The 13770-nt window shown below is 39.0% G+C and overlaps 1 protein-coding gene across 2 annotated transcripts in view; it reads left to right on the forward strand.

Moving 5' to 3' along the window:
• NEURL1B (neuralized E3 ubiquitin protein ligase 1B) overlaps nucleotides 1-12951 on the forward strand; it is a 106495-nt gene extending 93544 nt beyond the window's left edge. For both annotated transcript variants that reach the window (XM_074292080.1, XM_074292078.1), the window contains exons 4-5: nucleotides 3577-3702; nucleotides 9137-12951. In XM_074292080.1, coding sequence (XP_074148181.1) covers nucleotides 3577-3702; nucleotides 9137-9381 — 371 coding nt within the window. In that variant the 3' untranslated portion in view covers nucleotides 9382-12951. The remainder of the gene's footprint in view (nucleotides 1-3576; nucleotides 3703-9136) is intronic.
• Nucleotides 12952-13770: the final 819 nt, after the last annotated feature.

The following is a 13770-nucleotide window of genomic DNA, read 5'->3' on the forward strand; positions in this document are numbered from 1 at the left end:
TATTCATAATTTTAATGTCTAATAATATTCTATATGTTTGCATAACATGATTTGTTCAATCATTCCCCAACCCATCAGGCACCATTTTCCTTAGACAGCTAGGTGACGTAGTGACTAGAATTCTGGACCTGGAATCAGAAAGACCTGAATTCAAAAATTACCTTTGATACTTAATAACTGTGTGACACTAGACAAGTCACTTAATTGCTGCCTACCTCAATTTCCATCTATAAAATGGGGATAGCAATAGCACTTCTTTCCCAAGAGGTGTTGTAAGGATCAAATGAGATTTGTAAAAGGATTGTTTCTTTTTTTTTTTTTTTTTTTTTTTTGCTAGTATAGAGAATTGCTGCTATAAATACTTTTATCTATGTTGGACTTTCATTTCTCTTTTTTACTTCCTCAAAATACATATGTGCTTTCTCTTTAGTACAGGGATTCACAACCTTTTTGTATCATGGACCCCTTTGTTGATTTATTTATCAATGTGCCTGGTAAAATGTGTCATAAAGACTATGGATTCTTTATCAGAATAATGTTTTTAAATGTATAAAATAGAATATGTAGGTAGTTAATTATATTAATTTTTTAAAATTAGTTCAAAGACCACAAGTTAAGAACCCCTAATTTAATATCTATTCAATCTGCCACTGTGAATTGGTCCCCCAAGATAGCGAGCTCAGTCACAGCAGAAACTCAGCCAATACTTACTGATTAATTGAAGGCTCCCTCCCTGCTCATCCACCTGCTGACCTGAAAGCCGAATGCTGAGGCAGCAGCAGCTGCTGTGACTCGCCTGAGCCTCCCCTGCTCCTGGCAGATGGCAAGAGAGGGGCTCCTTCCCTGCTTGGAAGAGTTGAATAAGGCAAAGTTCTTCATTCATCAGTTCTTTTTTTCTTCACCTCCCCACACCTGAGCCTGAGTGGGAAAAAATGGCTCAGTAGAAAGAGCTGACAATTCAGGAGGAAATAGAAGAACATAGAATTTAAGGTTAGAAGAGGCTTAGCCATCATTTATTTAGTCCAGAGTTCTTGGGGGAAAGGGGACAAGTTTTGGATGGATTTCAATTAACTCTGATGGGAGAAAATAGCTTTATTTTCACTTCCCTTTGGTTTCCTTTGTATTCCTAGGCATTTTTATTTATGCATTTAAAAACCTTTAAGAAAGGGCCTGTAGACTTCACCAGTCTCCCCAAGGAGTCTAAAACATGAAAAAATATAAAAATCACTGCTCTGGCTCAACCCTATTCATATACAAATAAGGAAACTGAGACCAAACAAGGAAAACAGTGCCCAGTGTCACTCAAACAGCAAAAATAGTATGTAGCAGAGCCAAAATTTAAACCCAGGTGTACTGCCTCTGGGATGATGCTGATGATGCTGATGCTGATAAATATTAAACAATAATATGTAATATGATCATATAATATGAAATAAACAATAATAATAATTTATGTAGGGCTTAATAGGTACCAGATACTACGCATTTATTAGCTTTACAATCGTTAGCTCATTTGATCTTCACCACAACCTTGTGAAGAAGGGTTCTTATGATCCCCATTTTACATATAGGAAACTGAGGCAAGCAAAGGGTGAGTTGCCCAGGATCACGGAGCTTGTAAATGTAATTCAGGTCTTCATGACTCTAAGTCTAGCGCTCTCCACTGTCCACCCAGCTGCGCCCTCAGTCGCTTTTTCACTTCTGCCATTTGGTTCCCTGTGAGCCTTGGTCATCCCCCATAGCCTTCACTGTGTGTTGTCCAAAACACTGCTTCAGTATATAAAACTGAGATGTTAACTGAAAAGTAAGCAACATGCTAACACAGGCTTTGATGCATAAATGAAAGGTCCCAAACAGCATATCCTCAAAGACAATAAAGAAGCCGGAGACTTGAACCCTTCCCTCCAGGAGTTTACAAGGTGGGACTAGACCAGGTCTGGAACACCCGATTGAAATACCTGTTTTAGCTCTGGGCAAGTGGACAGATTCAAACCCAGCCGATGCGGTCGCTGCTCTGTGTGTCTCCGTGCTCCGCCACTGCCTTCTGCCCCGTACCCCACATACCATATTCTCCATGCCCCAGTGCTCATGTCCCCTCCGACACTGCTCTGGCTTCTTCAGACTTGGGAAGCAGAAGTGTGGTGGGAGAAGTATCAGGGCTGGGAAGCTGGAAATGTCTGGAGGAACGTGTCAGCAGGTGGCACCTCTTCCCACCAATCTAGAATAAAGGAGATGGCAGCAGACCCATGGGCCAGACATTACCTGCAGTCCGTTAGGAGCCAGGATGCTGGGCTGTCCCCAGGCAATCCCATGTCGGGTTCTAACCTATGTGAGTCCCAAGAGCACTGAACGATCTCATCCTGACACCGCCACCTCGGCTGCTCAGACTCGGTTTCCTCCCCTGTCAAAATAGTTAGGTTGTACTAGCTACCTCAGAGATCTGCTATGAAGAAAATCACCTTAAAACACAGAGTGCCCACGAGCCACCGCTGCTATTTCTGTTAAAATGTTGGGTGGAACAAAAATGAATTGGGGAAAACCAACGAGTTTGTGATGTCTAACAATAAGATGATAGCAGATTGATGTGTTACCTGGGAACTACCTCTGCCTTCATTCTTTAAGCTCCCATCATTTGCACAGCCTTTTATTAGGCACCTGGAGGAGACTGGACTAGGTATACCATAAGACTCTCTCCTTGAAGAGTTGAGTTTATCAAAAGACACAACAAAGACACATATAAATATAATGAATAAAATTTGATTATATAGCACTGGACTTGGAATCAGGAAGATCTGAATTCTAATCCATTGTCAGATATTTACTAGCTGTAGATCTCTGGCAGATCACTTGGGCAAAGCACTTAGCCTCTGTTTGCCTCAGTTTCCTCATCTGTAAAATAAAAAATAATAATAGTACATATCTGACCAGTTTGTTGTGAGGATCAAATGAGACAACAGAACTAAAGTGTTTTACAAACTTTATGGCACTGAATAAATGTATATTTTTCCAGGATGTGCTGCAACATGGTTCTCCAAAATTTTTAAGTTTAATTTGCATTATTAACATCTGTTCCATCATTTTCTTAAATCTTTACGCAATCAACAAAACAATAAATCAAGTCCTGATTTGTAACATTTGCTGATTTCTGAAATATAAATGCTCACATTGACCATATTGCATTTGGCTCTCAAACCTGTTTGAGCTCCAGCATACCTATTGTTATTATTGTTACTGTTATCAAATTTAAATCAAATTAAGTGTAAATTCCAATCTAATTCAATTTAATTATCACTAATAATAATAATAATAATAAATTCTTTTCTTCAACAACCCAAAAGGCAAACTGACTACATAGTATAAACTTTATTTTATAGAAGGGTAGATTTAAGGCAGTTGAGTGACTGACCCACAAGCAGCAACATTCAAACCTGGATCTTCCCCTTCCACATCTATTTCCCTCCTCAGTGATGATGATGTAGATAAGGAATACTTTGGTCTTTATGGGAGGAATTGCTTCCTTCCTCAGGTTTATCCAGATGCAGCTGCCTGACTTTTTTTCTGCCTTTGGTTTTGTAGGCACATTGCAGTCTAGCCCAGTGACTGCTTCTCCCTCAGGATCCCCCAGCGGCTCACAGTACGACAGTGACTCAGACATGGCCTTCAGTGTGAACAGGTCCTCCTCAGCTTCTGAGTCCTCACTTGGTAAGGAGCCCTTTGAATTCAGAGCGGGGTGGTCTGAGGCTGCCGCCTTAGGAGTCACCTTCCCATTCAAGCTAAAACTGTATTTTCTGAGGTCTTGTCCAAGGACTTTTGGTTTGCTGTCCCAATTCCCTTCTTGCACTCTCTCTGTGTAACACTCCCACCTCTGCTGGTGTAATTATGCCAGATAGTGATGCTGGGGAGATGAGAAGAGAAAAATCTAAAACCGAGGCCCAAAGCAGCACTTGGTACAGTACCTAGTGTGGAGTAGGTAGTTAATAAATTCTTGTTGGCTAACCAAAAGGACAGTAATAATACAATTGTTAGTTGGAAATTACTTGAGAAGAGACAGTATATACACATATATACATATACATAGAGGTATGTATGTGTGTATATATATATAATATGCATATATATGTAAATTATTTTAATAGTATTTTATTTTTTCCAATTACATGGAAAGACAATTTTTAACATTCACTTTTTATAAAAGTTGAGATCTCTCTTCTCTCCTTCAGGTTAAGATTACAATAGGGTTTTTTTGGTTGTCATATATAAATGTGCAATTGTAAGCAATTTTATATAGGTTATATATTGCAATGTTATAAAACATCTCACACACACACACACACACACACACACACACACACACATATAAATTACATGGCAGTCGCAGGGAAATTATATATCTATGGTTTTCCTATTTCCTAGATGGAGTTCAGTCTTTAGAGAAATTCTAATAGATTGCTATTCGGATTGGTTTAAATTTAAATGTTTCATAAACTCTCCCACCTATCACTAGAAAGGTGAATGTAGGGTATTGTTGAGAGTTCATTTTCCCAGGTATGCGCCAGTACTGATGGGAAAACTGTTCAACAAAACTTGTGTGACCCGCGTAGAAGGAATATGAATGCAAAGTCACACTCCTGGTTGTTTTTCTCTCAGACCATGGGTACAGAGCAAACCGTTTGGGGAGAAAAAAAGTAATAGCATTGGAAAAGCACTGTTCAGAGAGAGAAGAAGCATGAGTAGGGAAGAGGAATAAAAAATAAAGAGAATATGAAGGAGAAATCCAGGATCAAGAATCCAATTATATTGGCCTGGGCAAAGAACCCCTTGGTCTGGTTCTATTTGACTTTGTTTATCAATAAGTTGAATAAAGAGTTATTTATCATGCTTCTGATAGCAAAAAATTAGGAGGAATTAAGAAGCCTCTTGATGAGGGTAAAAAGGGAAAATATTAAAGCTGGCTTGAAGCTTAATATTAAAAAAAAGTAAAATCTTGGCAAGTGTTTCCATCGCTTCCTGGCAAATAGAGGGAGAAGAAAAGGAAGCAGCATCAATTCTAAATTCTTAGGCTCAAAGATCGCTGTAGATGATGATGACTGTAACTATGAAATTAAAAGACACTTGCTCCTACGACAAATCTGAGCAACATATTTAAAAAGGAGAGACATCATTTTGCTGACCATGTAGTCAAAACTGGTTTTTTTCAGTGGCAATTTATGGCTGTAAGAGATAACCCATAAGGAAAACTGAACTGCCACCAAATCAATGCTTTTTTTAATTGTGAGGCTGGAGAAGACTTTTGTGAGTCCCTTAGATAGCAAGGAGGTCAAATCAATCAATATTTAATGAAACTACTTTAGGAGAGTCACTAGTAAGTCAAATTCTCAAGCTGAAGCTTAAATACTTTGATCATATAATGAGAAAATGGGATGCATTGAAAAAGACCCTAATATTGTGAAAGATTAAAGGCAAAAGGAGAAGGGGAAGTAGAGGATGAGATGTAAAGATGGTGTCATGGTAACAGTGAATATAAACTTAGACAGGCTTTGAGGGATAAGGGAGGCTAGGAGGTCCTGATGTGCTAAGGTGCATGGGATCATGAACAGCAACAATTTTCACATTCATTCAATTTACAAATGGCACAGAAAATTGGGAGGGATGACTGACATCTTGGATAAGATTCTCAAGATCCAGATAAAATCTCAGAAGGCTAACAGAAGGAACTAAATCCAATAAAATGATGTGTAATAGGGATAAATGTAAATATTTCCCTGACCTCGATTCAAAAAATCAATTGCACAAGAATAAGGAAGTAGAATGGCTAGAAAATAGCTGATAGGAAAAGAGACAGAAGGAGCACAAGTTTAATAGGAGGGGCAGTTAGATGGTTCAGTGGATAGAGCACCAGCCCTGAAGTCAGAAGACCTGAGTTCAAATTTGATTTCAGATACTTAACACTTACCTTGGGTAAGTCACTTAGCCCCAATTGCCTCAGCAAAACAAATAAACAAGCAAACAAACAAAAACAAGTTTAAGGAATGCACATTTATGGTATGACAAGCAAAAAGACTAATATAGTCTTAACCTGAATTAATAGAAGCATAGGAGCCTGAATAAGGGAGGTAATAATGCCATAATACTATGCCCAAATTCCAGAATTGGGATGCCCCCCCCCAGAAGCCATTGAGTCCAGCCTGTTCTTGAACAAGAATAGTCTCTACAGAAACCTTGACAGTTAGTTGTTCAACCTCTCCTTGAAGAGGATGAACTCACTTTTTTGAAGTACTGCATTCAGTTCTGAGCACCACACTTTTAAGAAGGACATTCACATGCTAGATCAGTTCCAACAGAAGGTGATCACAATAGTCAGAACAAATGATAACATGTAATGTTTTAAGGTTTGCCAAACTCTTTGCAAATATTATCTCATTTTATCTTCACAGCAATTCTGGCGGTTTGGTACTATCGCCAATCTTTTCCCTCAGCCCACACTTTCTTACCAGCAACTTCACATCCTTGTTTATTTTCCTTCCTACTATTTTCTTGTCCTGGGATTAGGAGGTGAATATGGAAATGTAATGGTGAACATTCCTCCAAGTCCCTCAGGGTTCTTTAGGTACCTTGAAACAATATGGACCCTTCCTCTTATAAAAATACTTATGGATCACCAATTGAATATCTGTCTTCCCAGCAATACCAGGATTGCCCAGTGGGACAAGCTGAAGAACTTCAATGAGACATTTCGGTTATCATATATCAAAAGCCCCAGTGAAAAATGTTGTCATTCACTAGCTCTATCTGTTCTCACTTCCCTAACCAACTCTAGGTCCTGCCATGCACATATGAAGCCTTATATCCTCCCTTGGCCCCCACATCTTTCTCTCTGTATCTTTTGTATCCTTGTCTCCCAGATTCAGAGCTTCTATTGATTCAATGGTGGATGATTAACCATTCTGAATGATTTCTGCCTCTGTGGGGGACTTCTTTTCACACATAATTTGAGACTTTATTCTACCTCCAACTTTTTCCTCTGAGACCAGCTATAATGACCCTTATAACAGGTGCTATCAGAAAAGCTGTTTCATTTTTCCTTTGTATAGCTTGTTTCTACTAAGAGAGCATTTAGCTAATGTGGTGGTACATGGGCAAATTTCCTTAGAAATTTTCTTTTTTCTTTTCATTAGATCCAGTTTAATTTAATTCAATATATATTAAATGATATAAGGTCATTATGCTAGGTACTCAAAATATAAAGTTACTAATAAAAATGTCTTTAGCCTCTTGAAAAAAAATTTTTTTTAAATATATTTATTATTTATTTATTTTGATATTTCTTTTTTAAAATGTTGAGCTCCAAATCTCTCCTTTCCACCCATCCCTCCCATATTCATTGAGAAACCAAAAAATATGATATTAATTATACATGTGAAATGATGCAAAACACAATACTATATTTTAGCCATGTTGCAAAAAAGGAAAATTTTAAAAGTGAAAAAAAAAGGTATGTTTCAATCTGCATTTTGAGTGCATCACTTCTCTCTCTGAAGGTGAATAATATCGTTCATTATAATTATCGTTCATTATTATCAGAATTGTCTTGGATCATAGGTAAATCATCCACAATTGATCATCAAACAATATTATTATTGTTCTTTTTTGTACAGTATGCAAAATTGTATAATGTCCTGCTCACTTTACTTTGCAACAATTCATATACATTTTTTCAGATTTTTCTGAACCATCCTGATCACCATTTCTTATAGTGTTCATATAGCAGTGTTCCATCACAATTAGAGGTCACAACTTGATCAGCCACTTCCCAATTGATAGGTATTCCCTCAATTTCTAATTCTTTGCCACCATAAAAAGAGTTATCATACATAATTGTGGGTGTGTATGTGTGTGTGTCCTTTGCCTTTTTCTTTGGGATATAAATCTGTTTTATAGCCTTCTGTATATAATTTCAAATTATTCTCCAGAAAGTTTGGAGCAATTCACAATTCTATCAACAATGCATTAGTGTCTCAATTTTTCCACATCCCCTCCGACATTTTTCCTTTTCCTTTTCTATGTTGTTAACCAATCTGATAGGTACGAAGTATCTTAGAGTTGCTTTAATTAATTAATTTTTGCTTTAATTTTTATTTCTCTAGTCAATAGTGATGTGGAACATTTTTTTCACATGATAATAGATATCTTTGATTTCTTTGTATGAAAACTCTATTCGTATCTTTTGATTATGTATCGAGGAATGACTTGCATTTTTATAAATTTGTTTCAGTTCCCCATATATTTGAGAAATGAGCCCTTTATCAGAAAAATTTGTAAAAAATTTCCCCCCAACTTTCTGCTTTCCTTCTAAACTTGACTACATTGTTTTGTTTTGTAAAACCCTTGTAATTTAATGTAATCAAAATTATCCATTTTATTTCCTAACTTCTTGTGTTTGGTCATAAATTTTTCCCTTATCTGACAGGTAACATTTTCCATGCTCCCCTAATTTGCTTATGACATCACCCTTTTTGAATAATTCATGTACCTATTTTGATCTTATCTTGATATCCAAAGTGAGATCATTGGAAGTGACCCTACCCTCAAAGAATTTATGTTCACTTGGGAGAGAGAAGAAAGTTATAGCATGTACACAAATATATATCTATATATGAATAATCTAAATTAAGTTTAGGAGGGAGAGGGTTCTCAGTGTAGGGCTTGGAGTTGGGAAAGGTTGTGATTTTTGAGGTCAGGAAAAGCCTCAGCTAGGAGCTGGCAGCTAAATTGTACTTTGAAGGATTATAAGAGCTAAAATCAAAGAGACAATTCTTTTCATACATAATAAAACCTCCTATATAAAGGCAGAAGTGGAATATAGACACTTTTCTTACTAATATATAATCCCTTTGCTTCAAGAGTTATTCCCACATTCTTTTCAAGTGTTATTACTGAAGTTTGTTTCATATCTGGGGTTATGTGTTTGCCATGTGTATTTTGCATTATCTTGTGCTAAGATCAAGATTCATGCTTTTGGTGGAATGGAACTGAGGGTTGTGAATGTGGGTTGTGAATTTTAATTCTTAAAAAAATAAGATTTTTTTTGGGGGGGAGAAGTATACATTTGTGTTTTTCTTGTTTTTCTTTTGTATAGTGACTGCTCCAAGCTCACCTCTGAGCCCTCCGACATCACCTGCATTCTCCCCTCCGGAGCCTCCAAGCAACAAGAATGGCGAGTGCACCATTTGCTTTGACAGTGAAGTAGACATGGTCATCTACACCTGTGGCCACATGTGCCTCTGCCACACCTGCGGTCTTAAACTGAGGAAGCAGCCCAATGCCTGCTGCCCCATCTGCCGGCGCACCATCAAGGATGTCATTAAGATCTACCGGCCTTAGCCCCTCCGTCACACCCCAAGCTCACCGCTGTTCAGGTGGGCAAAGGGGCTTCGCTAAACAAAACGGAACCATGCCTTGCCACCCACTGCCAGTGACTGATCCTATGCCAAGAGGTTTACCCATCTCTTCTGAAGCATTTTTAATGGTAGGAAAAGTCAGGGATCTGCCCTAGCTAAGGAACTTGGCAGAAGGTCCGAGGGAAGAAGGGTAGCTGCTTTTGGTGATCTAGTGCTTTTCCTAAAGATACCGTCCTATAGATGATCACAGGCACTGTCACATGTAATCACTGTAGCATATGTACTTGCTTTCTCTAAGGCCCAGTGTTGCCCAGCTGGGAAAATGGCAAACTTTGTGCAATGCTTCTTGGAGATAGTTCAGTTGGTGATATAGGAGAGAGAAGTTGGGGGACAATGAAGAGAGAAAAGAAAAGGAGAGAATGAGAGAGTGAGAGGGTGTATGAGTGTGAGAGAGAAGGAGGAAGAGTGAATGAGAATGAATGTGTATGAATTCTAAACTACTGGAGGTGGGAGCTCCTGGTTCCACTGAGCCCGCCCCTGCCATCCTCCAAGCTCTCTCCAGAAGCCCTCAGTCAGGAGCTTCTCAAAGAACATCCAAGGAATTGAGGACCAGCTGCAATCAAGGGCTTGTGCCCTTTTCCATGGTTTTTCCCTCCTCAGAAGCTATTGGATGAGTGACTGTTGAACATTTTCAGTTTTTACCCAACCAGAAATATTACTTGGATAATAATATTTGAGAAGGAAACTTAGATCATCAATGCACTGTTTACAACCCCAGATATGAACAGCTGTGTCTGGGTGCTTAGTTTAAAAAAAAAAAAAAAGCAACTTGTTGGATTTTGATTTTTGGTTTGTTTTCTCTTTTTATCTTCATCTTTTGAGAGTGATTTCACTGGTCCCAGGGTGCAGCAGAGCTAGAGCTCTGACCTCTCCCAGAAGATGCATTACCCTCACAGCTGCTCTGCAGAATAGAATTTTATGCACCGTGCACCTTCCCCCATTCCCCCAGTCTCCAAATACTTTTAAGAATATTATCTTCTTAATCTTTACAATTAGGAGGCCCTCCATAAAGCAGAAACTAAAATAGAGAGGCAGGGGCCTACTCAGAGGTCATTTGTAGCTTAGCTAGAACCCAAGATTCTTCAGTTCACTACTTCAGCCACTTGGCCCAGGGTTGGCAATCTGGGGCACATAAGGTGATGTTCAGTAGTAAAGCCCAGGATCCATTCTCCAACCTAGGATAAATTTAGAATAGGAAATTTGTTTTTATTGGCTTCCCATTAACTTCCCTCCTGAGACTCCATGCTACCTAGCCGCTCTCTCCTGGTCATGTTGTCAGTTAACTGTCAACTAATCTCTAGTGGATTGTCAGCTTTTAAGGTGTTAACTGATAATTATGGCATCAGCTGACAATCTTGAAGTGGGACCCTCTTCATTGCATTTTTCTAAGGAGGATTGTTTAAGATTAGCTGACCTTCCTTGAGGAACAGGGTCTAACTTTACATGTTTCTTTTCCTGATCATCCTGTTACTGCTACTAGAGAGATCCTGAGGTGACATTGGGCATATCATGGGTCCTTGTTCAAGATGCTCTTCTTGAGTCATCCACCCCACTACCCATGGGAGCAAATGAATAAAAATGTACCAGCTGGCCTCTGCCATAGTCCGTGCTGCTTTTCCTTTTAAAGGAAGTCATTTCCCAAGAGTTCCAGAAGTAAGGGAATTAAGGATTATTGCACGAGAGCCAGCGAGATCTATTTGGGAGTTCTTTTTGGAGAAGTGGTAAGAGTGCTAACCTGGGATTCAAAAGATGCCCCCTTCTTGCTCTGCCTCCAGATTCCAGGCTCATTTCTGCTTCTAACTCATTGTGGAGGCTTTAGTCAAGGCATGTCATTGCGCCTAGGTTTTCTCATCTGTCAAATGGGGATAATAATGCCTTTCCCATCTGCCTTGCAGAAGCTATCATGATGATCAACTTAGATATAGGACATGAAAGATGATAAAGATAATAAATGTGTAAGAGATACTTCTTTTTAGACAAATCTCAATCAAGTCAGTTTTTTCAGAGGGAAAACAAGTAAAAATGGAAGAGGAAGTTGTAGTCAATTAGTTTTGGCTCCTTAGGTTCTTGCATCCTAGGTAGGGCGTAAGGGAGAGAGTAGATCTACAATTAAAACCTTATTTGGTAGAATTTCTGTATGTTCTTCCTTTTTCCTAATTCATTCAGAGACCAGGCAGTGATTGATCCCCAGTGGCAGCAGGAGAGCTCAGCCAAGGGCTGTTGAGTTGAGAAGCTGTGAATGAAAAACAATTCTGTCAAGTTGAGTTAAAATGAGGTGTAAAAAGAAATGGCCAGGAGATCTTCGAAGTTCTCACTCAGCCTTTTTATTGATGTTTTCGAAGAGCTACGTCCCCAATCTTGCTGAGACCAGAAGACAAGACAGACTGTGCTTTCTACCCCTTCTGTTTAGAAGTAGTGTCAGGATTATGTTCGCTGAGAGACAGGGTGGCAGAGTGGCTACCGATCTGACCTTGGTATCAGGAAGACCTAAATCGACAGGCGCACTATAGGAACCTGACAAATTAACCTGTCGGTGCCCCAAGCCAAATGGACCTTGTGTCTCTTCAAAGAAAGAGTAAATTATGCCCAACGTAGCTTCCATATTGTGTGTATCTTTGTACACTGAGTCTCTGAAAAATAGTAAACCAGTATATGGTATATATGGTTACTAAATTGGATTCACCAGAACAGCCCATTCCCCAGGAGTGTCAGATAACAGAGAACTTAACTGTCTATTTCAAGGGGACTTTGATTTAAAGAGAGAAAATATTGACTGTTATCCCATTGTTTTTCTGCTTATATTCTTCACGCAAGCATTTGTGAGTGCTTATTGCCATCCCTCGGCCTCAGTTTCCATAGCTGTACTGTGAGGGAGTTAGATTAAGAGCCTGTGGTGATTCTGACTCCTGGCATAGGAACTATGAGCCCCTCAGATGTGTGAGGAGCATAGTTGTGTGCAATACATTTCATTAAGGTGTGCACCCATTGAATTTTATTGTTTTTAAGGCAAACATTTATTGCTTAATCATAAAGGACATTATTTTTAGTTATCAAACCAAAGATACTAAAATTTAATGAAATTAAAATTATTTTTCTAAAAATAACAGCTAAACCTCACTTAGAAATACAAAATTTTAAAGAAAGAAAAATACCAATTTTTTTTTTTTAGATTTTAGAATTTGCCTGAGCACAGCTGGCATTAGGTATGAGAGCTTACAGTCAGGAAGACTGATGGTGAACATCTTTTTTCCCTCTAGTTCCCCGTCCTACCAACTCTTATTTCAGCCCTAGTTACAGCTCAGTAGCATTAGCTCCACTTTGATCCTTAAGTGCAGAGATTGGGAAACTATTAAAGGGTGGCCCAGGCCGCTGAGAGCATCACAGGCACTGCTCTCGATGACCTGCTATGTGAGGAGAAAATGAGACAATGGCCTGTTTTAACCTGCCTAGTCACTGCCATAAATAGCATCAGCATCTGAAGAGGAACTGGGGGCTGGGGGTTGGGGTTTGCTTGCGGTTTCTTTTTAAACCAGGCATTGTTCAGTGCTTGAAGAACTTCCTTTATTTCTCCTTTACTAAATTAACCACTGAAGTTCCCTCAGTCGCTGCACTTGATGGCCACAGTGGATATTCTCCCTCAATGGTGCTGCCTGGTATTTCTCTTGCTTCTTTGTAATACACAACATAGCCCTCTTTGCCCAGGGTGAACAGTTTGCGGTATACTGCTGTACACGGGCTCTGCTTTAAAAGGGAAGGAAAAATTTTTATTCATGACATTTTTTTAAACCTGGAATGGAAGAGCAAAAGGTTTTGGCATTGAGGAAGAACACAGGCCCAAAGGCTTATTATAGAATTTTATGCAATGAAGAACAGCAGCATAAGAGAATGAAAAGAATTGAACCCAGAGTTAGAAAGACTGAGTTTTAATTCCATCCCTGCCACTCACGCCCTGTGGAGCTGGACTACTTTGTTGTCCTCCCCGCCTCAGTTTCCCTAGCTGTATTATGAGGGAGTTAGACTTAAGATCTAGTAGTTCTGTGGTTGTAACTCGTGCTTCCAGATGTGTCGGAGCCTACATTAAGCTATTGAAGGACAGGAATTGGGCTGTGCCTTAATCTTGCTAATGTGTTTCCTCATGCATCAGTGAGCTATGTCCAATTTTGGTATGACTAAGAGAAAGAAGAGAATTTGGAGTTCAGAAGACCAGAGGGCTGGGCTTGAATTTCAAATCTGCCTCTTGCTTGACCTTGGGCAAGTAGCTTAATAATTAATAATAGGTGATATTTACATAACACTAATTTGCAAAGCACTT

The sequence above is a fragment of the Sminthopsis crassicaudata genome, chromosome 2, assembly GCF_048593235.1.
Source record: "Sminthopsis crassicaudata isolate SCR6 chromosome 2, ASM4859323v1, whole genome shotgun sequence".
Lineage (NCBI taxonomy): Eukaryota > Metazoa > Chordata > Mammalia > Dasyuromorphia > Dasyuridae > Sminthopsis > Sminthopsis crassicaudata.